Source organism: Ananas comosus, linkage group 20 (genome assembly GCF_001540865.1).
Source record: "Ananas comosus cultivar F153 linkage group 20, ASM154086v1, whole genome shotgun sequence".
Taxonomy (NCBI): Eukaryota; Viridiplantae; Streptophyta; class Magnoliopsida; order Poales; family Bromeliaceae; genus Ananas; species Ananas comosus.
In genome coordinates, this window is record NC_033640.1 from 8,856,555 (window position 1) to 8,881,836 (window position 25,282).

The window sequence follows — 25,282 nt, forward strand, 5'->3', positions numbered from 1 at the left end:
GGGAACAAAATGGATTGGCGTGATCTCCAGTTCACACAAACGATGCTCATATATATTTGTACGAGGGAAAAATGCACGGATAGTCCCTCTCCTATTTCGACATTGCGATTTGGTTTCTGAAAACTTTTGTATCGGATGCCGATACTCATGCGATACATGTTCAACATGTGTCGAATACTTCATAAGAATTTCCGACATTTTCAAAAATTTAAAAGAAAATTAAATTTGCTTTTTGAAGGATACATTAAAAATAGTTGCTATATAGAGGATATGAACTGTTTGGTATGCGTTATCCTATTAACGATTTGTAGAATTATTGTATTTAGTTTATTCCGTAAGTAAGCATGTCGGTAATGTTGAGTTATGTTGCACTAACATGACATGTGCATTATAAAATTGTGATTAACAAAAAGTAAATAGTACTATAAATATGATGAATTTTGTTTTTTCTATTGACAAAAGTAACTTAATTATATATATTTAAGAGTACAGCAGCTTTTGTGTTTTTAAAATTCTCACAAAAAAAAATAAAAATTAAGATATTCAATTTTTTTTCAATTTTTTTAGTTATCTATTAAATTTAATAGATGGTTAAAATTTTGAAACCTTCTAATATTACTGTAGCTTTACTCATAATAATAATATAATATTAAAAATATTTTATTATTATATTTCCCAAGTACAATATCTTAATTTTTTAAAAACTTATTGCTTTATTGGATCGTATTGTAGTACGCGGCATTTGTATTCTATACCCACGTACAACATGCGGATCGAGTTCTGCTAGAGTACTTTATTTTTCTTCGAACCATTTTATAAAACAACTACTGTACTATAAAAATTTTTATTTTTTTACAAGACTCATAATGTGAACTTTAATTAAATAAAAAAAATTCAAACTCACGATCTTTTATTTTGCTACCATATGAAATAATCGTTATACTCTAAAATTTTAAAATATTAGAGAACGGTATTTATATATTTTTATATTTAACATATATTTATTCGATTTAACGGTTTAGATGTAAAAATACAGTAAGTAACAACTTATTATTATAACAGGTTAATGTCAGGCCGGTGCCGGTTCGCCACCCGACTAATGTCAGGACGGTAACCGGTCTTCCAAGTCAAAATTATCGGTACCCAAATTAAAGTCGTCTTCCCAGTCAAAAAGGAAGGAATTAATTATATACAGGTCCTGTAAATATAATAAATTATAAATATATTTTTACGTACAAATTTCAACGTTTATATTTTATTTTTACAAAAGCTATGATATTTTTAAATATATTTCTGCCGTTAGAATCCGTTAGAAAATTTTAGTTAACCATACGTTACATAATTAACCCTAGTTAGTTAATGAGGTGAATTGATTTTTTTATCACTCTTCAATTAATAGTTGAAATTTTTAGAGGAATATATTTGTGATGACAAAAAGGTCATTCCACTCATAAAATCGACAGTACTTTAACGGTAACAAACCAGAGTGACATATTTGAAAATATTAGGACTTTTATAAAAACAGCATATAAAAATTAAACTTTGTAGGTATACATCTACAACTTTTATAGAGACAGCATATAAAATTTGAACTTTGTAGGAATATATCTAAATTCACTATATTTACAAGGATCTTATAAAATTAATCCAAAAGAAAAAGACTAGCACGGTACCCAAAACGAGACTTTTCATTAAAAATGCATAGAAACTAAAAAAAATTAACAACACATCAATCTAAAATACATCAAATTGATACACAATTTTTAATTAATTACTACAACCGAATTTTGAATTCATAGCGTGTAACATACCTCACCTTATTATCCTCGGAAGAGGGGAGAGTGTCAAGGGGCTGATTCCCCGGCGTTCGAGATGGACGAAGAAACACGTGTTGTGGACGAGTGCGATGGAAAAATCTTAGTTACGGATTCGAAACTAGCATGAAGGTGAGAGAGGGCGAGGAAAAGAAGAAGAAGATTTTTCATTACTAAAATTTTGATTAAGAGAAGAAGATATAATATCATATGAGTAAAAATATTAATTTATCTCACTAACTTACCAAAGTTAAGTATTTTATTTATACTTAAGTATATTTTTTCAGAAGGGATATTTTTGAAAATATTAAAATTTTTATAGAAATAAGAGTAAAAAGTTGAACTTTGTAGAAATATTTTTGTTATTTGATTTGTTTACATAGAGTTATTTGCAATTAACCATAAAAAAAAAAGTCAAACCATCGTACCTTAATTGAAAGATTGGAAGAAAAAAAAAAATCTCATAACCCAAAAGTCCCAAACCCTAATTGTTAGTAGTCAGCAAATCAAAGTTGGCCGTCCTCCCTGTTATTATCCAGGGAATTCTACACTGTCACATTTGTACTATGTCATCAATACAGGCCAATCATATTTCTTCTTTCCAAATAAAAATATTATAAAAATATTTTTTTATAATCATAATGGGATAAATATTTCTAAAAAGAGATATTTGATTGATTTGTTACGCCATGTCACCAATATACTCCGTGCATTCTAGAATTTTTCGTTATTATCACATCCACCGCTCGAAAGAACCACAAAGAGATTTTTATTAAAAAAGTAAAAAATTACAATTTCTTTTTTAGTGTAGATTTTTTTCATTCTTCATGTCTATATATTTTTTTTCTCATTTTTTTGAGTTTCATCTTTTAATTTTTATAGGTTGTTGGGTAATAAAAATATCTTTTTTTAAAAAAAAAAAAGTTTTTTATGGGTTTGGTCCTATTACGGCTTCAAGTTTTCGGATTCGGATTCGGATTTTGGATTTTTAGTCGCATTCGGATTTAGATATGGATTTTTAAAGTCCGTCTTATTCGGGCTTGGTAGTCGGGTTCCAATTCGGATTTTTGAAATCAGCCCTGAATCCGACCCGTTGGCATCCCTATCTCCGTCTCATCTTTCATAAATTGAAAGTAGACCGATCCAAATCGGTTTTAGAAAATCAAAATAAAAACTAAACTAGTAATGTAGTCTTCCAGATTAAATCTAATCAGAAGTTTAAATTTAATTTTAGTCAGGTCGGTTGGTATAAATACTTAATTTGAAATAAGTTTAATTTATTGAGTTAATTAGTTTGATTGATTGAATTCAAAACCTTAAAATCAAATATTTTATTTGAGAAGTTCTCAAAATCAAATCAAATTATTTGTAACGAAAAAAAAAATAGAACCATATTAAACTGAAGTTGTTGCTTCTGTTTGGCTTCGTATACTTAGTTTTGTAATTTATTAGATCCCAAATTATATCAAAATGTTTTATTTGAAAATGTCAAAATTAAACTGAAGTTTTGATTCAGTTTGACTTTGCAGTATTTTTTTTCCTTTTCTTTTAATTAGGGCATTTTACTCTGGACATGATTTATTGATCAAGTAAATTTTTAAAGGGTTAATTTTTTACAGGTCTCTATAAAATTATCAAATAGCATATATATTTNAAATGCCCTAATTAAAAGAAAAGGAAAAAAAATACTGCAAAGTCAAACTGAATCAAAACTTCAGTTTAATTTTGACATTTTCAAATAAAACATTTGACATGATTTATTGATCAAGTAAATTAACAAAATAGTTATTTTTTACAGGTCTCTATAAAATTATCAAATAGCATATATATTTTTACGAAACTTATGATTAGACTTATCTCTTCAAAAAAATTTTAGTTTACAAATATACCCTCCAAAAGTTCTGATTTGCTAATATATGGTTCCTGCCATTTGATTCACTGTTAGTTTTTTTAGTAGTGGGTGTTTAAAATAACTATTTTGTTCTTATAAATTTGTTGTGTAAAAACGCGTGCGGTGTACCTCATGTTGAGGCTCTCGCCTTCGACGTCGTCGCTACCGTAGGTCTCGCTGTCGCTAACCATGAATAAAAAAGAATAAGTTTCGGAACATGACATCAATATTGGAATACAAATTACACATATAAGTGATAAAAAGATCATTTTACCTCTTAGCTAATAGCAGTTATCTCTTTTAATTCATGATTATCTAAATTTTGATAACAGCATGATATATTTACAGACAAAAGGTCTTCTGTTAAGGATAAATTTAATAACTTAAGTTTATACAAATATAATTGTTATTTGATATATTTGCAGGGAATCATATGCAATTATTCCATTTCTAAATGCCAATCAAACGCTTGTCAAATTAAGGAACAAAATTCTTCAATATTCTTTGGAAAAAATATCTCATCTAATATAATATGATATATCCATACATAATTAATGACTTAATTTATATAAGTATCAACGTTAATACCAACGCATTGCGCGCCATGTCGTACCACAAACTCCACACGATTCCATTCACCTAATTAATATTTAATAATTAATGCCTTAGATTTCAATCTAATTTGGTTCATATAATCTACATTATCTAAAAATTTGATGCAGTAAAAATTTTGATATTTTGGAAACACATATATCTTGCATCAGGTATAATTATTTAGATAAATCAAACAGTGGAAAAACTGATGCATATGATTAGTCATATGTGTGTCGGATGAGCTCGAACTAATAACGAGATTTAAGTATTTTACGCTGATGAATTTAGACCCAACAAATTATTATTAGTATTAGCGATCAGTTTGTATGATTGAGTCTGGCGAGAATGTTAGGGTTTAAAATGAGTTATTAATGCTGATGGGCCACATCGCTACGGCTTATGCTATTAAAACCTAGGGTTTGGTTGATTTATTTGTTTAGTCGTATTTCCAAAGCTAGAAATAAATAGCATTGGTCGTATTGCCAATAAGCCTACGAGCCATTTATGTTTCAATGGTTAATTAGGTGGCAAAATCTACAAAGAATCTGGTACGTGATCTTGTAGAGGTGGAGGATTAATTAAAGAAACACCACGTGAGGTGCGAGAGTACCAAAATGTGGAGCTTAGATTTAGGGGTTTATGAGTGGAATCGAAATTGAAAATGATATTCGATTGCATTAAAACGAAAAATAATGACGAATTATTTAAAAATATTTGGTTCATTAGTGAAATAAAAGTTTAGAATTTTCTGAAAAATATTTGATTAAGAGAAAGGGAGAGTCTCTGTAAGAGAGAGTTTTGAATGATTTACTAGGAATGGAGCCATAAATCAGATTGGGCCATAAATGTATTCGGTCATTACCATTCCAGAGTGGAATAGGAATTAGAATCCGATTCCCGTAAAATAAACGGTAACTAGTGAAATCAATAAATTCTTATTCCGATTTAATAGTCTAAAATACTTGAATCAAATAAGTCTTTAGAGTTTGTGTCAGACATTCGTGGCAATCTGTACGTGCGCTTGCTCAGATCATGTCATGAAATTAGCATCCGTTTGTATTCAACTACTGCAATTGGTTCGAACTACATCTGCAGCCGTTACGAAAAGTAATTTTGAACAAAAGGTAAATTTATTTTTTAATTATTTTATAAAAAAATATATTTTTATGCCGGAGGTAATCTCACGACTATATATTTAAAGTGATAAAATACAGACAAGTATAGTGGAAGGGTTTAGTATGAACATGATATGATCTATATAGCATATAAAAATTATAAAATTAAATACATATCAATATTCATGATGATAAATAGAATTATAATATAACGTATATAGAGTCATAGAAAAAAATAATTTTTACCAATCAGCAGAAGCGAGAAGTGAAACGATGATATAAATATTATTAACCAAACCTTAGGTGATTTAATTTTTCCTCTCGTCCAAGGCAAAATTCTATAGAACTGAAGCTAATATTTTATCAGAATGATGTGAGAAGTTGGTAAGACCAGTAATCTTTTATATAGAGTTCATATCGACTTTCCATCGAAGTTTGATTACAATTTTATTTTATTTAAATAGATAGAAAATGAGTACAATATATTATATCAATCAATTCTATATCTATTAAATCTTTATTTATAAAAAAAATCATATTTGAATATGATTAATTAAGTTTTTATGAAAATTCTTACAGGATATCCAACCTTTAAAAGTTATTATTTAATATCTAACCTTTCAATTTATTGAATATCAGTCACTCAACGACACTTTGACTTCAAATTTTGAATGTATCATTTATCTTCATAGATTTAACTAGTATACTTCATGCGATATTCACAACTACAAATTTAATTAGCTTAAATTTTGAAGTCAAAGTATCTTTGAGTGACTCAAATTAGACAAATTGGCCAATAAGTAAAATTAAAATTTTAAAAAATTTGATAGCCAACTCAAGTTGGTCCATAGTTCACATATACTTTTTACTTAAAAAAAAAAAAAACAAATTTCTTGCTATCCTGATTGACTGAATGTATAGAAAATTGACAATAGATCAAAATGTAAATTGAGTGTAGAGATCAAATCTAAATGAACAAAGTGAAGTAGCATGCTACATTCCTCTCTCTCTCTCTCTCTCTCTCTCTCTCTCTCTCCCAAAAAAAAAAAAAAGAGTTAAACATAGTGCCAGCAATTAAATTTATCTAAGGAAAAAAAATATATATATATGAGCCTCAAACAATGCAAAACCCATTTACAATGATAAACTTTATGAATGTCTATTCATTCGTCAGTCCTAATTAAGTTAGGTTTAAGTTTAACCACCAAAACCCAAGCTTTGTAAATTGTTACTAATCATCTCTCATTTTAAATAAAAAATGATAATTTTTATTTTCTAGAGTAATCTCATTATACCATATAAAAAATAATAAACATATACAAAAGTAACTTTCAAGTTTCAACTACGAACAACCAAATAAAATATTTCTAATTTTATCGACCTAAATTATATGCAACCAAACAAATTAGATGCAAAAAAAAAAATTATATTTGCAGTTGTTATGCTAATTATATGTATCTATAAAACGCTAGATTCAGAGGTTTTTTTTAAAATACTATAATAGAGTGCGATCAAAATTCATTCATAACTTAATGCCAAATGCAATGGCCCAATCACTGAGCATAATTAATTTCTTTAAGAAAAACTTAATTGATGTGATACATATTTTTTTGAAAATAAAATAGACTAATTGTTATTATCCGAATAATTGATGTTTAAAAGAATTTATTTTATACTTTTCAACTAATGTAAAATTTTTAATGGTTTAAAAATTTTTAATGGTATAATTAATGTTTTAAAATTTTTTAATTGCATACATGTCCCTGCAAATATAGAGAATTACAAATATATTTCTATAAAATTCAACTTTCATATGTTGTCCCTACAAAAGTCCTAATATTTTCGAATATGTGCCTGTCGTTAGAATCTGTTAGAAAAATTTAGTTAACTATGGGTTAAATACTTAATCCTGGTTAATTTATGAGATAACTTGACATTTTTATCCCTCTTATATTATACTGTTGTGACTTCTAGATGGACATATCTGTGATGGCAAAATTGACATTTTGTTTTATTTATTTGTTGTTAAAATATAAACACGTCTCTAATGGTAACAAATTAGAGAGACATATTTAAAAATATTAAAACTGTTACAGAAACAACATAAAGTTAGGGGCAATTGCTTATATACCCCTGAAAAGTTTCCGACTTTCTAATTTATCTCGCTAATATTGAAAATACCTTTTTTATGTTCCAACCTATTTCAAATATACTCATAGAGTTAACATCTGTTAATGAACTCTGTTATCTCTATAAAATTACTATTTTATCCTTTTCAAATGTACCCTTCTACCAGCACTGACTTTTCATATTTGCCCTTAAGTTAGGGGCACAAAAAGTATTTTGCTTTTTTGTCTTTTCAAATATACTCCTTCTACCATCACCAACATTTCTTATTTGCTCTTAAGTTAAGGGCAAAAGTAGCATTTTAATTTTTTTAACTGTGGTAGATATTTAATTCACGTTTAACCCAATTTAACTTAATGGGTGATAACTATAGAGATATTTTGGAATAACGGAGGAACATATGAGGGGTATATTGAAAAGAAAAAAAAAAAGTAGGGATAAATGACATATTTTCAAAGTTTTAAGGAGTATATAGGCAATTATCTCTAAAGTTAAATTTTATAAGGATATATTTGTAATTTACTATATTTGTAGGAATCTGTATGTATTTAACACTATTATTTATATGAGTGCTTGTGTTTTTGGTCTAATGGATCAAACAATTTTGGTCCATTGAATCAAAAACCTCCTTCCAAAGTCTGCTGTGGCAAACCTTGGGAGGAGATCTCCTGGCCCTAGGAGCTCCAACCTTAAGGCCCAAGGCAATGTTCGGGCTGTGCTAGCCCGGCTGGCATGGCCCAAGCGGGACGTGCCGTGCCTGGCCGTTGGGCCCCAGACGAGAGACCCAGTACGACTCTCAACCTCGGTCCAGGCCGGGCTGGCACGGCACCCATGCCGTTCTCCAGTCCGGTCGGAGATCATGGGCCGCCCGGCCCGTTTTACATTCCTAGTCATACACATTATAATTTATGGGTCTGTATTGTTGTAAAGCCTCAACACTCCCACGTCAGATGGAAAAATGATTAGGCTTAGTTTCGTATTGAGATCTATCTAACATTATTAGATAAAATGGAGTTAGAGTAAAAGTATATAGAGATATGCTTTTGCGTTCTCCGATGACACCGTAGAAAGTATATCATAATCAACTCATCGCTATGTGCAGAACGCAATATTACGTACGAAAACAAACATGGTATTTTCCTATCGTACTTTCTCACCGCACGTAACACAATCTCCTCGCAATTCCAAATAAAGTCTAATATATATGAGGCCCACACGCTAGTAATAATAATTAAATTTAATTATTTTGGGTCTAACAAATTATTATTGCTAGCGGATAAGAGAGTTACAAAAAAAAAAAAAAAAAAAAAAAAAAAAAAAAAAAAAAAAAAAAAAAAAAAAAAAAAAACCCGACCAAAAACGAAGAAAAAAACCTTCAAAGAATCACTTTCCCATCGAACTCCGATTCGACCAAAACCGGGCGAGTCGGAATGGGAAGGATTTGGGCGTCGCAGTCCGCTCTCCTTCTCCGCGACTTCCTCCTCATCTTCCTCCTCTTCTTCGGGTACGCAAAGCTCGCTCACAAGTTTCTTTTTTTTTTTGTGTGTGTACGTCCTCTAAAATACTCTTATTAGGGTTTTACTCAGCTTCTACCCAAATTCTCGCATCATCCGAACAAATTCGCTTTTGTTTCAGTTCAATTTCTCACACTTCGTATTTGCATTTGATCCGCCCTTTATTTAGCAGTGCTAATCATAGAATCTTTCTACTTAAAACCCTTTTTTATTATTATTATTTTTTAAAAAATAGAATCTCTGTGTAGGAATAAACAAACGGTAAATTGCTTCCAATCATTAACAAGGAATAATAAAAATTTAGAAGCAGCGTTTTTTTTCTTTTGTTTTTAAATTCTTTTTTAAATCAGTTGTCATTCGTCATTTTGCTGGAATGCATTGTAAGTTAACCAATCATGACAATAAATAAAAAAAAAATCCTTCTGACTGTATATAAAATTATATAGAATTAGTTTTAAAAAAAATAAAAAATAGCAACAATACCAAATGAGGCCTAAACTATTTGATTCGTTTTTACAACACCTCTAGAGAGCCTACCTTTAAAAAAAAAAAAAAAAAAAAAAAAAAAAAAAAAAAAAAAAANGCTCTGTCAACTAATAGTCATTTATTGTCACAATTATATTTAGTAAAAATTAAGAAATTAAATTATTCACTGAATTACTATTAGATTTAATAAATTTCAAAATTATTTTAGTGAAATAATATAAATAAATAATTAGAAGTTAAGTAAGTATAAATAAAAAAGGGGTAACGTCTTTTTTACACTAATTATTTAGTCAATATATTTTTCATCAAAAATTTGACTAGGTAAATTTTGTTTATTTGCTAAAATTTCGATTTGTATGTATTTTTGGCCCCCCTCATAATCGAGTGCTAGCTTCGTCTCTAACCATATAATATGGCGATCTTCAGTATGGTATTTCACTGCGTAAATGTTTACATCATAATAAATCGACTCGTGTAATGTGTGCGATATGATGTATCAATGTGGTGATTCAGTACATAGATCCGACCTTTACTTTGACAATGTCGATCACTTAATGAAATTTATCCTTCGCATAATTTTGTGTGGATCTTGTATACTCGCATGTTAAAGGACTTCTCTCTGTTGCTTGTTTACTAAATGATTTTGCTGATGTTCAGTGGTCCAGTTTATGTTATGGTTCTGGAAAAGCCTGACGCCGTCTCGCGATGGCGCGCTTTGATTGGACCAACTGATGCCAGAAAGGCTAAAGTTTCTCATCCTAGCAGGTTAAGAATTTCTCATGTACTTTTGGTTTCATATACCTATATGTGTTTGTGCGTGTAAGCATGCCCGTATAAACTTAAATGATGAAAATTTGTCTTATTTCAAGTGTGCGCATATTTTTGCTTTTGATTTGCAGCATTAGAGCCATGTGCGGGTCGGACTTGGAAAGGAATTGCGTCCATGGTTCTGATTCGCCTCAATCGGCTGCAAGGGAAATCTCATTTTTCTTCGGAGACATCTCTCCAGGTTCTTTTCTTCTTTTGCCTCTCTCTCTCTCTCTCTCTCTCTCTGTCCCTCAATTAGCCATGTTGATGTTGTCCCTGCTGCTTCTGTTCCTTCACCTTAGCGACAACATACGAATTACCAAGATGAAGCATCGATTTGCTCCTTTTTTCATTCACTTGTGTACTTAATAAGGGAGAAATTATAGCTTGAACCTGGTTTACAATGACAACCGTAGATCGCCAGAGTATCTGCCATCCATCCCTTCTCTCCTTTAAAACCACATTGTCTGGTGAGTTTTAGACTTCTCGTATATATAAAATAAACGCGGTGAGGATTTTGAGTAAGGAATGGAGAACAGATGAATGCGCTATCTGCGGTCGATACGACAGAAGAGATGTTGGCAATAGTTTATCCTTTCGGCTGTAGAAAATATTTATTTATTTTTATTTATTTTCCAGCTGTTACAAAGCATGACGAACTTTAGAAGGTTACCGGGAGGCACAAATTCATCTAAAAAGACAAATCGAAGCAAGCGGCTCGGCTATTTCTCAGGTAGTGCGAACGACCGGTCCATGGAATTCTAGTTACAAGTCATTTATCCGGTGCCCATGGTTTCCTCCACGCAGGCGCTTGTCGTCGATGGAACTTTATGCGACTTTTAGTTTTTTATTGCCTCGATCGTGTAAGAAAACTCAATATCATCAAATGTTATCGGCCAAATTGGGAATTTGAATGCCCTGTAAGTGTACATTTCCTAAATTTAAGGCTGCTTACTATAAAATGTTTCCAGTGTACTTTGAGGGACTCTTTTTAAGTTTGTTTCCAGTGTATTTTGAAGTACAGTGTTTCAGAACAATGAATCTTAATCATTTCCTGCTGCAACTTACACTTAAAGCTGAAGCCATTGCAGGCCCAACTAAGCAACAAGAGATCAACTCTTTGACTAGCAGGTTAGCTATGCTAATTGTTGATCTGAGACTCTACAAGCAAAGGTAAATTTATGACACGGTGACGCGTCGCCGCATTACTTTCATCCTAACCGTCCATTCCAACCCATCAAATTACCCTGTTACATCACTCTGAACAGGACTTACTATGTTGTCAATGATCTTTCGGTAACATTGCTCAAAATCAGACGAGTCGACAATTCTTCGCCGCTCCACTCAAAATAAGAAATGGCTCGACAAAATTCGTCCCGAGTGTTATTTCCATGTAAATGTATTACGTAATAACTCTGTTACAGTATAATTCAGTCGTCACGATTGTGAACACCCACAAACCCAGTACAAGATTATTGCGCGTGAAAGGTAAAAAGATCGAAAAGAAAGAAAAGAGATCCGAACAGGCCACAAATCAGCTCAGCTCGGAAGGACGAGGTAATTGAGGAAGGGTTCTGCGTTGGGAGCGAGAGCCTTGAGCTCGTCGCGAGTGGCCAGTTGGAAATCCTCGAATTGGAATGCAGGGGCACAGGTGCAGCCTACCAGCGAGTAGTGCAGCTCGGAGTCCCGCTTCCGAGACTTAACAAGGAGGCTGCCGTCTGACGCAAAGGATTCTACGTCTAAGGTTGGAAACGATCCGAACCACACGTTTGGCGGTACGGTGTATTGCGGCCGGTGCCCGGCATTGAGATCTGGGCCTAGGACAGTTAGCTCGATGTGACCATCGTCATGTAGCTCAAAGACCTGGATGTACAACACAAGCAGGTAAAAATAAGTGACTTTTAAGTATACACTACACCTATAAAATCTGAAATTTTCATGTTAGAACCGCAAAAGTGCAGTTTCTTACAGTTCACGATTGAAAGTTGTTTCTCTGATAGGTAAACATTAAGCACAATAGTAAACATGTAAGAAAACAAAGTTTCTGAAGGGCATTAAGAAATTCGGATAACGGAAGGGGCATAAAGAGATAATCATTCACTGGAATATATAAAAGTAATGTGGCTGCCGTTTGATATTAAGTTAGGGTTTCTAACCGTGAGGGGCTCGCCCATGTAATAGTGCCAGGTTTCGGCACAGGGGATGCGGTGGAGGTGCGAAACACTACCCGACGGCAGCAAGAAGTAAATGGCTGTGCTCACAGGGCGCTCGACCTTATCTGCACAAGTTTTCAGTTACAAGACTCATCGATTATAAGCACTAGAAAATAACGGGTTTAGATGATTTATCAGTATCGTTGCGTAGGAAAAGACATAACTGAAAACAATATTTCAGAAAGAAATACCACACATCGTTGGAAATTTACGACGCCATACCACAGGAATATTGGAACACTTTTGCATACATGTATATAGACATATATAAATGCATAGCAGTATGTAAATATAGGAACTTTAGTTTTCATTTTCACTTTCTATTGAATCGCTTTTCGCAAATTATGATGACAAATAAACAAGGAAGAATCTGTAATTGATCCGTTATATACATTGCAAAACCATTTCGCTATTATCATTCAAGATGCAAGAAATACTAAAACCATTTCGCTATTATCATTCAAGATGCAAGAAATAATAAAACCATTTCGCTATTATCATTCAAGATGCAAGAAATAATAAAACCATTTCGCTATTATCATTCAAGATGCAAGAAATAATAAAACCATTTCGCTATTATCATTCAAGATGCAAGAAATAATAAAACCATTTCGCTATTATCATTCAAGATGCAAGAAATAATAAAACCATTTCGCTATTATCATTCAAGATGCAAGAAATAATAAAACCATTTCGCTATTATCATTCAAGATGCAAGAAATAATAAAACCATTTCGCTATTATCATTCAAGATGCAAGAAATAATAAAACCATTTCGCTATTATCATTCAAGATGCAAGAAATAATAAAACCATTTCGCTATTATCATTCAAGATGCAAGAAATAATAAAACCATTTCGCTATTATCATTCAAGATGCAAGAAATAATAAAACCATTTCGCTATTATCATTCAAGATGCAAGAAATAATTAGTATGGAATGCATCGACAAGTAATGTTTTTTGTATGACATTACTATCAGCCATCCGCCTCTACTAAGCCGAATTTGTAAATTACATATTACATTAATTTGCAAATATCAAATCAACATTCATCAAGAAAAAGAGAGACTTCAACTGATTCATCCGCAAAAAGCTTCCGCTAGTTTCTTTTCCATGATGACCATATCTCTATCGATAAAATGTAATGTACAAAGGTTCCAAGATAGCGTCTTAATGGTTTCTATATCAGAACCATGTCGGTACTTTATTTTGAGAAAATTGGATATTTGAGACAAAAATCTAATGCGTGTCAATGCTGTACCAAAACGCTTTTGACAATTTCATGCATTTCAGACACAGCTTTTGACAATTTCATGCGTTTCAGACACAGGAAAAAACAACAAAAATTTATCATACAAGTCTTTCGCGATGTTCCTTTTCTCTACCTAGATTTCACTCAACTCCACTTTAAAATCGCACAGAGTGAAATCCAACAATACATAAGGGTGCATCTGAAAAGACTTGTCTGATATAAAGTTTCTCCAAACACAGCTACGATGTTAAAATGAGCTAGTTTTGCCAAAATCTAACTATTTGTAAGAACTATATGAATTCTCTCTTTTAAGATTGATAAAAATGTACCGAACTTACTTGAGGTACGAACTATTTTGAGTCGACCACCCAATCTTTCAAAAATTTAATTTTACTACCCAACATTTCAATTTGTTTGATTTGAATAAGTCAACGGTACTTTGACTTCAAAATATGAAAGCGTTATTTATCTTTACAAGTTATACTCCACTCAATTATTGCAACTATCAATTCATTAAAGTATGCAATTAGCTTAAATTTTGAAATTAAAGTATCATTAACCTACTCAAATCAAACTAATTGGAAAGTTGGATTGTAAAATCAAAATTTTGAAAGATTGGATAATCAATTCAAAATGGTCCATAATTTAGGTAAAGTTCTGTGCATATTTACCTTTAAGAATTGATATTCTTACTACTTCCTTGGCGATTTAACTAATGTTAGTCACTCTAAATTGATGGAATATCGATCTATGTCATTAATTAAAAAAAAAAAATTGAAAGCTCGGATACCAAATATTAAATTTTATAGTTTAGGAAATTTCAGATGGTTCCGGAGCATTCAACACAAAGATAAGCTAATGATCATTTCAAAAGGGATAAACCCCGAAAATCCTCACACAAATATCATCTCATTGCTTAAATTAATACCTAAAAGACACCAATTATACATATTTTTCGATCTCACTACTCCATCTCCAATAACAAAAAACGTTAAAAAAAAAAATCTAACTTTTGTTAGGTTTCTCATCAATTTCTCAACAACATGGCAAAACCCACAACATCAAATCGCAAAACCACATAAGAAAACACAAATATTAGCACTGCGGATGGATTTCTCAACCAAAAAATTCGGAAAAAAGGGGAAAAAAAGGGGGAAAAGAAAGGAGATTACAGTGAGGAGGGAGGAGGGATTTGGGGAGTGTGATGGAGAAATCTCGGAAGGTCTCAGCGAAGAATCCCCCCTCCGGGTGCGGCTTCAAATCCAAGAGCGACGCGATCTCCGAAGAGGTCTTCGTATTCGCGGAGCTCCCCATCATCTTCGATCTCCTATAACACTTTTAGAGAGAGAAAGAGAGGGGATGAGAGAGAGAGAGAGTGATCGCTTGAGCACTATTGCTACGATGATGATAACAACTCCCCTTCTGGCTGTTGTTGACAAAGAGGTTTTAAAAAGGACCAAAAAAGTATGGGGACACCCCTCAACTCTTTGGTTCTTATGAAATGACCCACTCAAACTTTATTTTCCCGTGAAATGAATATAAAAGACAGAAAAAATGTACAGAACTTATTTTATTTAAACTATAAATTATTTTAAATTTTTAATTATTATTTAATTTTTTAATTTATTTGATTTGAATCAGTTAATGATATTTTGACTTTAAAATTCAAGGTAAACTTTAAATATCACTCATATGGTTTCGTACTTTCTCACTGTAGTATCATGTGGTTTAAAATGTATCAATTTAGTACCATATGGTTTTTTTTTTTTTTTCATTAGCTTTTTTGTTCACATTTCGTTAAAAGCCCCATCTAGATTTATTAAATATTTACTTTAGTACCTTTTAGATTTAACCTTGTTGGTTATTTAACAAAAAAATTAGTTGAGGAGATAATAAAAAGAGAAAAATAAAATCACGAAGTATTAAATTGATACATTTTAAACCATTAGATATTAAAATAAAAAAATACGAAACCACAAGAGATGATATTTGAAATTTTTTCTAAAATTTCAAAAATATACTAACTAAATATATAAAAATAATTACACGGTACAATACTATTTCAATACTATTACATTAGCAACACCACTTTATATTGTAGAACAAAGTTATGATAATTTAAAAGTTTTGAACTATAAATTATAATAAATTAAAATTTAAAAATTAAATTAAAATTTAAGAACTAAAATATTACGCGGCTCACAATTTGAGGACCACCAATGTTATTAAGCCAAAATTAATTGGAATGAGTTCCTCTATATGCTCATTTATTTTTGATACTATGCATATATATTGTGATATCCCTGGTATTTAGCAGGAGAGGCTTGTCGACAGCTCTGGAGAGTGTCGGGACAAGTCCGAGTCACGTTGGCGCAAAGTAGACGCAAAACGGACTCAGCGGAGACGCGAGAGCAGGATTTGGCATTTGAAATCTGCAAATAGCAGATTTTCTGCTTATTGTACCGGTACAGCATCAGGGGTGTACCGGTACACATTTTGTACCGGTACAGNAAAATATTAAGCCCATGGTGAACTAAAACCTAAAATAGGGGGAGATGAATGGACACATACATGGCTAAGAGAACATAGAGAATGTAATATAAATGGAGTATTAATATACATCGGGTGAATGTAATAGTCATTTATTGCTCCAATCAATTTTAACAAGATAAAAATATCTCACTTTTTTCGACGTCTAAAATAAGTCCTCCAACTTTAAAATTTTAGTTAAAAAATTAATTGAGCCCTCTAACTTTTAACAATTTAGTTAAAAAAATTTATTTCCAAAATAGCTACAAAAACTATTAAATTTGATTGGATTTTTAAATAAAGTTATTAAAATAATTTAACTCTTCAAATACTAAAAGTTAAAAAATATTAATAAAAAATAATTTTTATAATATTCATAAGAATACTTTATAATTTTTTATTATAATTTTTTAATTTTAAAATTAATCATTATATTTTTAATTAATTAAAATATAATTTATTTACTGTATAGCGCGGACCATACACTAGTAAAATTTAGTTTCTAGTAACTTTGAATACTCTCAACGTAAGCGAATAACTAGAAGTCAAATATTCTATAAATGAAAATAAAGTAAATGTGGACAAGACCTTTCAATTTTTCTTTTTTTTGAGAGATAGGTAGCACGCTACCCGTTTTATTTATTTTATTTAGAAATAAACTTAAGTAGAAATGTGAATCAACAAGGATTCAAACTTGGGTCTCGAATATCAACCAACAAATCTTTTACCACTTGCTCTAGGGACGGTCGGTGACCTTTCAATTTTTATTCACAAAATTGGAGAAATAGGGTTTGGTTGAGGCAACAATTTCTCCCACTTATTAGGAGGAAAAGTTGACACATTTGGCCAGGTATTGATAGGACTTATTATTATTATTATTATTATTATTATTGATTGTTGATTCTCCTGACTTTGTAGGTCATCTAGAAGATAGACCTCTACATTTACTTTTGACAATAAATAAATTTAAATATTTATTATTTTATAATTATTTTTATAAATTTTAAAATTTTTTAATTAAAATATCAATTTAAATAAAAATAACTTATTGTTTATATTTTTAGATTATATATATATTTTTTAAAAAAATTATAAAAATACGCCCGGCCCGGAACAGCCCGTGCCTTTCGGGCGAGAGGCCGTGCTCGGCCAGAGGCTAGGGAGCTTGGGCCCAGCACGGCTCGGCCTTGATTTGATGTCGGGTCGGCCCGGGCTTGTCCCTAGTCTGTTTCGGCCCGGATAAATGTGGGTCGTGCCGGTCCAGGCGTCCAGCACGATCCACATTACGCCCCTAATTTAGTGTTCGAGTTTATGAAAATACACAACTCAATTAATAAGCTGAACTGAAAATACCGTTGAGTTTGGTAATTTTTACAATTGGCGTGAGAAATTTTTAAATGGCCGTAACTTTTCATTCGAGTATCCGATTTTACTGTACAACTTCAATTCATGAAACACTTTTCAAGGTCGACGCATCAAATTGTGCGGCTATTTTTGCCGAGTTCGGAACCCAAATTCATTTGCTTTGGCCTCTATTTTTTACATTTTTAGATTATTTTAAAAAAATTCTATATTTTTTTATTTGATTATTTCTAATCTGATTAGGTTTAAAGATATATTGAAATTTATTATCTTCGTCTCGTAGGATTCGAATATCGCCTCCATATTAGACACGACGTTCAGTTAATATAATTAATAATAGTTCATCTTTGTCGAAAAATTAGTTCTTCGCGTATCATCTTTTTCCGTCCGTATGCTTCTTCTCTCTCAGTGCGGTTTTGATCAGCATCAGTTTAGAAGATCTAATTGCGAAATTGAAAGCTCAAGTTTATTTGTAAAAGAAATAGAAAGATAAAAAAGCGCAGCGCAGAACAAGCCCAAATCCGAACACAGAATCAGGGTCCACCCTAGAAGATATTAAGCCCATGGTGAACTAAAACCTAAAATAGGGGAGATGAATGGACATATGGCCCAGAGAACATAGAGAATGTAAACAAAATAAAGGCCGAGAAAAGAATAATGTTGTGGGTATTAGATGTTTTCAATGTCAACCAAAACGTGAACTAACAACAGCTATATACGAGCTTTATAGTTAGTATTTGAAATTCTAAGTTTAAAATCTAATTATTTCACATTATTAGTTGAGTTCTTTTTTGAAGAAACGAAAGAAGTGAAACTCAGTGTTTGCTATCGCTTGTATTTTTGACAAAAGAGATTACATTTCTTATCAAAATTTTCTTTCCATTTTAGAAGGATGTGTGCTAGCTATTAAAATGAGCTTTTGCTTGGAATAATTGAAAGATATCTCTTTTCAAATGGTAACATCTAATTCCCTCCTTCAGCGTATTCAGATATTCAAAAGAGAGAAAAAAAAAAAAAAAAACTTGGATTGTGTTAAGATTATTTTTCAGTCAACAACAACCTTAGTGATTGGCCACGAAATGAACTAATTTGATACATTTCTAAAAATAAGAGTGGATGAAGCCCAGATACTACTACTACAAGTGCAATTTACTCTTAAACAATATATTATTTAGAAGTCTTTCAAAAAATTCGTTTTTGTGTTTTGTTTTGTTTTTTTCTATTCTTAGTACTCTCACATTCATCGTTCCTTCTCTACCTTCAATCCGTCGCCAATTTACTATGAACTGAGAAAAAGAAGGAGAACGGGCGAAACGGAAGAAACACGTATCGGACGCAAACAGCGTCCTTCCACCACCACCTACGGCACCTATGGCTGCTGCCACCGCCACCACTCTCATCCTCCTCGTCGTCCTCCACCGCCACCTAGCTGTTTCTGCCGCCGCGGCTCCGTCCCCCGACGCCGCGGCCCTCCTCCTCCTCAAGGACTCCTTGGGCAACGCCACCGCCCTCTCCGCCTGGTCCCTCTCCGCCGAGTCCCCCCCCTGCGGTCCCCCCTCCCCCTGGCCCGGCGTCGTCTGCTTCCACGGCATCCTCACCGGCCTCCGCCTCTCCGGCATGGGCCTCTCCGGCTCCCCCGACCTCGACGCGCTCTCCCGCCTCCCCGGCCTCCGCACTCTCTCCCTCTCCTCCAACTCCCTCTCCGGCCCCCTCCCCGCCTTCAACCGCCGCCTCCCTGCCCTCAAATCTCTCTACCTCTCCGGCAACCGCTTCTCTGGCCCCCTCCCCGACGACTTCTTCGTCGGCCTCGCCCACCTCAAGAAGCTCTGGCTCAACGCCAACGCATTCACCGGACCCGTCCCTTCCTCCCTCACACGCGCCACCAGCCTCATCGAGCTGCACCTCGAGGACAACGGCTTCACCGGGCAGCTCCCTCCCGACCCCCCCGCCGCGCTGTCGGAGTTCAACGCCTCCCACAACGACCTCGAGGGCCCCGTCCCCGCGAGCTTCGAAAAGTTCGGCGCGGGCGCGTTCGGAGGGAACGCGTACCTCTGCTACGGCGCCGACGACAAAAAACCATGCAAGAAACCAGAGCCGGAGCCGGAGGCGACCCTCGGGGAGAAGGTGGCGATGGCGATGGTGGTGCTGCTTCTCGCGGCGGCCACGGCGGCCGTCTGCTTGAGGACGTGCCGGAAGCAGCGCGTGCGGGCGTTCGACACGCTCGGCGTCGACAACGGCGCGGTCGAGAGCGGCGACGAGAAGAGAGGCGTGCGCGACGGCGGCGGCGGCACTGACGCCGTCGTCGACGCGGCGAAAGGGTCGAGCCATCATAATAATAGTAAAAAGAGCGCCGTAGCGGACAGCGTCGTATCAGCGCCAGCGGATGGCGGAGGAGGAGGAGGAGGAGGGGCTGCAGGTAATGTCGGGGGTGGTGGTGGTGGTTTGGGGAGTGGTGATTTGGTGATGGTGAACGAGGGGAAGGGGAGGTTCGGGCTGGCGGACCTGATGAAGGCGGCGGCGGAGGTGCTGGGGAGCGGGGGGCTGGGGTCGGCGTACAAGGCGGTGATGAAGCGCGGGGCGGGGGCGGCGGGGTCGGTGAAACGGAATGCGCGACATGAACCGGGTGGGGAAGGAGACGTTCGACGTCGAGATGCGCCGCTCGGCCGCTGCGCCACCCAAACTGCTGCGCCGCTGGCGTTCACTACCGCGAAGAGAGAAGCTGCTCGTCTACGAATACATTCCAAAGGAGCTTGCTCTACGTTCTTCATGGGACATTTTTTTCCTTTTCTTTTCTTTCCTTTTTTTTTTTTTTTTTTTGGTCTTTTTAAGTATAAGTGTATAAAACATGATCTATGGATCCGTTTGAGCCGACTCTCGGGTGTTTTAAAATTTTGATTTTACAAATCAATCTTTTAATTTGACATTTTGACTTTAAAATTTGATTACATTGTTTGTCTTTACATGTCCAATTAATATATTTCATACAATTCTCATATCTATAATAACTAATCATTCCTAACGCAAGTGGTAAAGGAATTGATGGATATGGTATCTGATATCTCAAATTTGAATCGTAGTTGATTCATATTTTCAGCTAAATTTATTTATTTTTAAAAAAAATAAACAAAGCGGATAGTATGCTACCTTTCTCTAAAAAAAAAATAAATTTAAAATCAAAATGCTGTTTACTCACTCGAATTAGAGAAATTAAAAGATTGAATAGTAAATTTAAAATTTTGGAAGATAAGATAGTCGATGTAAATGGTCTATAGTTCAGATAAATTATTTATAGAATTTATCTCAGCTATTATCTATTTTGATTTTACTATCTAATCTTTGAAAATTTTAATTTTGCTTTCTAAATTTTTAATTTATCTGATTTCAGCCATTTAATATTCTTTAACTTTAAATTTTGAATATATTGCTTATTTTTACGACTTTAATTATTAATATATTTTATAAAATTTATATAATTATAAATTTATTTGAGGTAAGTAATTAGTTTAAATTTTATGATAAAAGAGTCGTCAAATAATTTAAATTAAACAACCTAAAAGATTGGATGCTAAAATAAAAATTTTGATAAGTGAGATAGTCAGAATCAAAATAAGCTATGCACATTTTAATCTTTTTTTTTTTTTTTTTAAGAGAGAAAGATCATAAAGCTATCCACTTTGTTCATTTTTTTTTAAAAAAATAAATTTAACTAAAAATATATAACATATTTTTCTCATATTTTTAATTGAATTAATGAAACAGTTATAACTTGATTTCAGAATGTGTAACTTGAATGAAAATAATTAAATTTTTAGGTACAATTAAATAAAAAGTAGCCGCAGTGTCTATATTTCAAAATGGCCTAATATTTGTGCTTAATTGGTTCCATAAATCTTTGTTGCATGTTGACATTGTAGCATTAGCTGGATTAAGAGCCTCCAACACAAGTTATAACATCTCCATTTCATTTGACTTTGACTAAATGTTAGTGAAAGCAAGTTTAAGTGAAACATTGTAATTTAAATTTAATTTGTATCGGAAAAATTTTCATACCGAATAAATTATTATTGAAGTTTTAATGGTCCAACCTCGCAGGCGATCGAGGGATGGACCACGCGGCCCTGGACTGGCCGACGCGGCTGCGGATCGCGCGGGGGATCGCGCGGGGGATGGCGTACCTCCACTCCGAGCTCTCGTCGGCCGACATCCCCCACGGCAACCTCAAGTCCGGCAACGTCCTCCTCTCGCCGGACTTCGAGCCCCTCCTCGTCGACTACGGCTTCCTCCCCCTCGTCAACCCCTCCCTCGCCTCCGCCGCCATGTTCGCCTACCGCTCCCCGGAGTCCCTCGGCCACCACCACGTCTCCGCCAAGTCCGACGTCTACTGCCTCGGCATCCTCCTCCTCGAGCTGCTCACCGGCAAATTCCCCTCGCAGTACCTGCACAACGCGAAAGGCGGGACCGACCTCGTCCTCTGGGCCACCACCGTCGCTGCGGAGGATCGGGAGGAGGAGCTGCTGGACCCGGCCATCGTGACGGCGGCGATGAAGGCGGCGGTGCCCGACATGAAGCGGCTGCTGCGCGTCGGCATCGACTGCATCGAGCCGGAGCCCGATAGGCGGCCCGACATGAAGGAGGCGGCGGCGAGGATCGAGGAGGTGGCGGCTGCCGTCGAGGCGCTCAAGGCGGCCAGGGTGGCGCCGGCGAAGGACGGGCTGCAGCCGGCATCGGCGCCGGCCTCCCATGCGGCGTACGTGAGGGACGGGCTCGGGGAGCGGTCGGCCCGCCGGGGAGGGAGCATCGGCGAGCGGTCGGCCCGCCGGGGAGGGAGCATCGGCGAGCGGTCGGCTCGCCGGAGCGATGATAACTTCTCGTTCGCCATCTCATGATGGCGATCACTGCGCCAACGACACCGGGCTATAGTGGGCAAATCGATCATACAGTACGGTACGTATCTCTCGACAAATCGTGTGAACTTTAGCTAGTTTGTAAATAGACGTGTGAACTTATAATTTTGCGGTTTCCAAGTTCCAACAGCATGCTTTGCCCCCTTAAGATTTGTTCGGATATAAATAAGAACCGTCTATTTTCGAAATAGATATAAATTCATATAAAAGTAAGAATTAAATCGATTTTAAGTTTGAATAAAAATTAGATTATTTTTGAAAATAGAAAAAATAATATTTGTATAGATAGATAAGATAGAAAAAGAATGATAGTTGGTGGTAATAAATAAAAAATGATAATATTACCCACTCATTATATTTGAATTTGAATTTTTAATTTCATATTTATATTTTTAAATTTAAAATTTTAATTTTAAAATTTTAAATTTAAAATTTATAATTTAAATTTTAAAATTTGAAATCTCAAAAATTTAAATTCAAAATTATAAATTTTAAATTTCAAACTTTAAATTTAAGATCAAATTTAAATTTAAAAAATATAAACTATCAAATTTTAAATTTTAAATTTTAAAATTTTAAAATAAGAATAGGAATGGGGACAATTAATAAAAATAATTTATTATAATAAATTTATAAATTTGATAAAAATAAATTTTTTAATAAATTTATAAATTTTTTAAAAATTCTACTTAAACTTAAACTTAATAAAAGTAATTTATTATAATATTTAAATATAAATAATATGTATTAATATAGTACAATTAAGAATTTTATAATAAAAATAATATATTATATTTATATAATTTAATTTTAATTCAATTTATAATTTTAATAAAGTTTGAAACTATAAATTGGAATAGCACTATTACACCAAAATGGTGGAATAGTAAATCCCAAACTATTTCGAGATAGTCGGGAATAGCGAGATTTGACCAGAATAAAATATTTCAATTATAAATCATCTTGTTTGGCAGAATAGCGGGAGCTGAACCAAATGGGGCCTTAAAAAAGTTTTTACCTTTGTTACACCGAATCGGGCCAATGATTGTAGCCCAAAATTGGAGCCCAAAAATGTGAGATCCTACTTCAAGTACAATTAAATTTTGATGATCGGTATCTGAGATTCTAAATTCGAACTTTTAAGCGATTTGTAATTTTTAATCAATTATGAGCTAATACTCATAACTAGGATAAGCTTACGTCAAAATTTAATACTTTCAAGCAAACTCTTTGGAGAAATTTATTAAAAATAAAAGGAATGTAAAGTTAAGTAGTCATTAATCAAAATTTTTGAAGTTTGGATATTCATTTCAAAATACGCTATATGATTTGGACGAAAAATAACTAGACTTTTTTTTTTTTTTTAACTTTAGATTTTTTTATTTCTCTTTGTAGGCCTGTGATAATACAAAGTAGAGAGAAACACTGGACATGGAGAGGAGGAACAATAGATAATTAAGCAGCAGTAAATATGCATGGAGGTCCACAACTATATTCAATTGTGAAATTACCCCCTCAACTTTAATTTTTTTTTCTTATCGAATCCTTCTTGAGTTTTGATTTTTCTTTTCAGAATTAAAGGATTTTAGAGAAAGAAACTTGGGTATTTTTCAAATGCAATGATGATTTTGTCAAATTTAATAGCTTTAAATTTCTATTTAACAAAGTCATTATATTTGATAAAACTCGAATGGAAAAAATTAGAAGTTGAGAAAGTTTCAATTAAAAGAAAAAAAAAGGGGTGTATTTCAAAATCGCGTAAAGTTGAGGGGCTCTTCATAACTTGCATACCGAGGAGACGTGGTAGGGGCTCTTTTATTGCTTTGTTACAATTTATTTACTACGCGAAAAGCCAAAAAATGGGCTTCTATTGAAGTTATGAGATGAGATGTTATAAACTTTAAACATTTAGTGATTTTCTTTTTTCCCTTTTGTTTAAAAATTATGTATATGATAAGCAAGAAACTGTGATTTTAGATCTTCTCATGTTTGGTTATTGAATTGATGATGAGGATTGTGAGTTTCCTCTGCATGCTTGGTCGATTAATTAATGTGTTTCATTTCACTTTTTTGGTGTGTTTTTCTTAATTTTATGGTGAAATTTTGATTAGTTAAGTAATGCGTGCCCCGACTAAACAATAATATTTAGAAAGTCTTTCTTTGTCATTTCAATATGATTGAGAGCTAGTTTTGTACACATGACAATTAAATTTCGATAAGTTGATATTCAAATGTATCAAATCATAACCGTAATTTTGAATTCTTATAAATACTCTCTCCAACTATTGCCAATTAGAACTGATCATATTTAATGTTTTAGAAATCAAGTCGAAATCGGGTTGACACCGACGGAATGTTATTGAGTCCAGGGCATTAGTCAAACCAATAATTAAACACTCACATCACATAAATCATAAATATTTAATTTATTATTTTAATTTTATTAATATATATATATATATTATATAATATATTATTATAATATATATATTTATATATATATATATATATATATTATGAATCTACCTATTATCCTTTTAAAAGGACAGAGACCTTCGTTTTATCAAGTCGTTTTTGATAATAGAAATTCTGAATTGATGATTGAAATAGTTAAAGTCGATCTAGAGTATAGAAGTGTCTAAAAACTAAATTACATAATTTTTAGCAATTATT

General features: G+C 33.6%; 3 protein-coding genes across 4 annotated transcripts; 2 read left to right on the top strand and 1 right to left on the bottom strand.

Annotated features, from left to right (window-relative positions):
* Positions 9,815-11,411, top strand: LOC109725989 (probable nucleoside diphosphate kinase 5). Of its 2 annotated transcripts, none has more exons than XM_020255409.1 (3): positions 9,815-10,306; positions 10,441-10,550; positions 10,759-10,961. In XM_020255409.1, the coding sequence occupies exons 1-3, from the start codon at positions 10,179-10,181 to the stop codon at positions 10,827-10,829; spliced, it is 309 nt and encodes a 102-aa protein (XP_020110998.1). In that variant the 5' UTR covers positions 9,815-10,178; the 3' UTR covers positions 10,830-10,961. The 2 variants fall into 2 exon arrangements, with proteins under 2 accessions (XP_020110998.1, XP_020110999.1); XM_020255410.1 differs by lacking the exon at positions 10,759-10,961 and adding an exon at positions 10,988-11,411 and having other exon boundaries at positions 9,828-10,306.
* On the bottom strand, positions 11,701-15,237 carry LOC109725988. Its single transcript, XM_020255407.1, has 3 exons — positions 14,987-15,237; positions 12,505-12,626; positions 11,701-12,211 (listed from the first exon to the last, which is right to left on the bottom strand). Exons 1-3 carry the CDS (start codon positions 15,129-15,131, stop codon positions 11,888-11,890), a joined length of 591 nt encoding a protein of 196 aa, XP_020110996.1. The 5' UTR covers positions 15,132-15,237; the 3' UTR covers positions 11,701-11,887.
* On the top strand, positions 18,915-24,571 carry LOC109725884 (pollen receptor-like kinase 3). The gene is given in 5 exon segments (XM_020255281.1): positions 18,915-20,309; positions 20,311-20,450; positions 20,452-20,473; positions 21,797-22,649; positions 24,005-24,571. Coding segments are annotated over 4 exon segments (2,190 nt in total). The 5' UTR covers positions 18,915-19,076; the 3' UTR covers positions 22,592-22,649; positions 24,005-24,571.

Bases quoted from the DNA above. Each gene is read 5' to 3' on its own strand.
- LOC109725989 (XM_020255409.1), top strand. From the start codon at position 10,179: ATGATTTTGCTGATGTTCAGTGGTCCAGTTTATGTTATGGTTCTGGAA. The intron at 10,307-10,440 runs GTTAAGAATTTC...TTTGATTTGCAG, and splicing joins AAAGTTTCTCATCCTAGCAG to CATTAGAGCCATGTGCGGGT. The intron at 10,551-10,758 runs GTTCTTTTCTTC...TTACAATGACAA, and splicing joins CTTCGGAGACATCTCTCCAG to CCGTAGATCGCCAGAGTATC.
- LOC109725988 (XM_020255407.1), bottom strand. From the start codon at position 15,131: ATGATGGGGAGCTCCGCGAATACGAAGACCTCTTCGGAGATCGCGTCG. The intron at 12,627-14,986 runs GTAATCTCCTTT...AAACTTGTGCAG, and splicing joins ATCCCTCCTCCCTCCTCACT to ATAAGGTCGAGCGCCCTGTG. The intron at 12,212-12,504 runs GTTAGAAACCCT...TTGTACATCCAG, and splicing joins ACATGGGCGAGCCCCTCACG to GTCTTTGAGCTACATGACGA.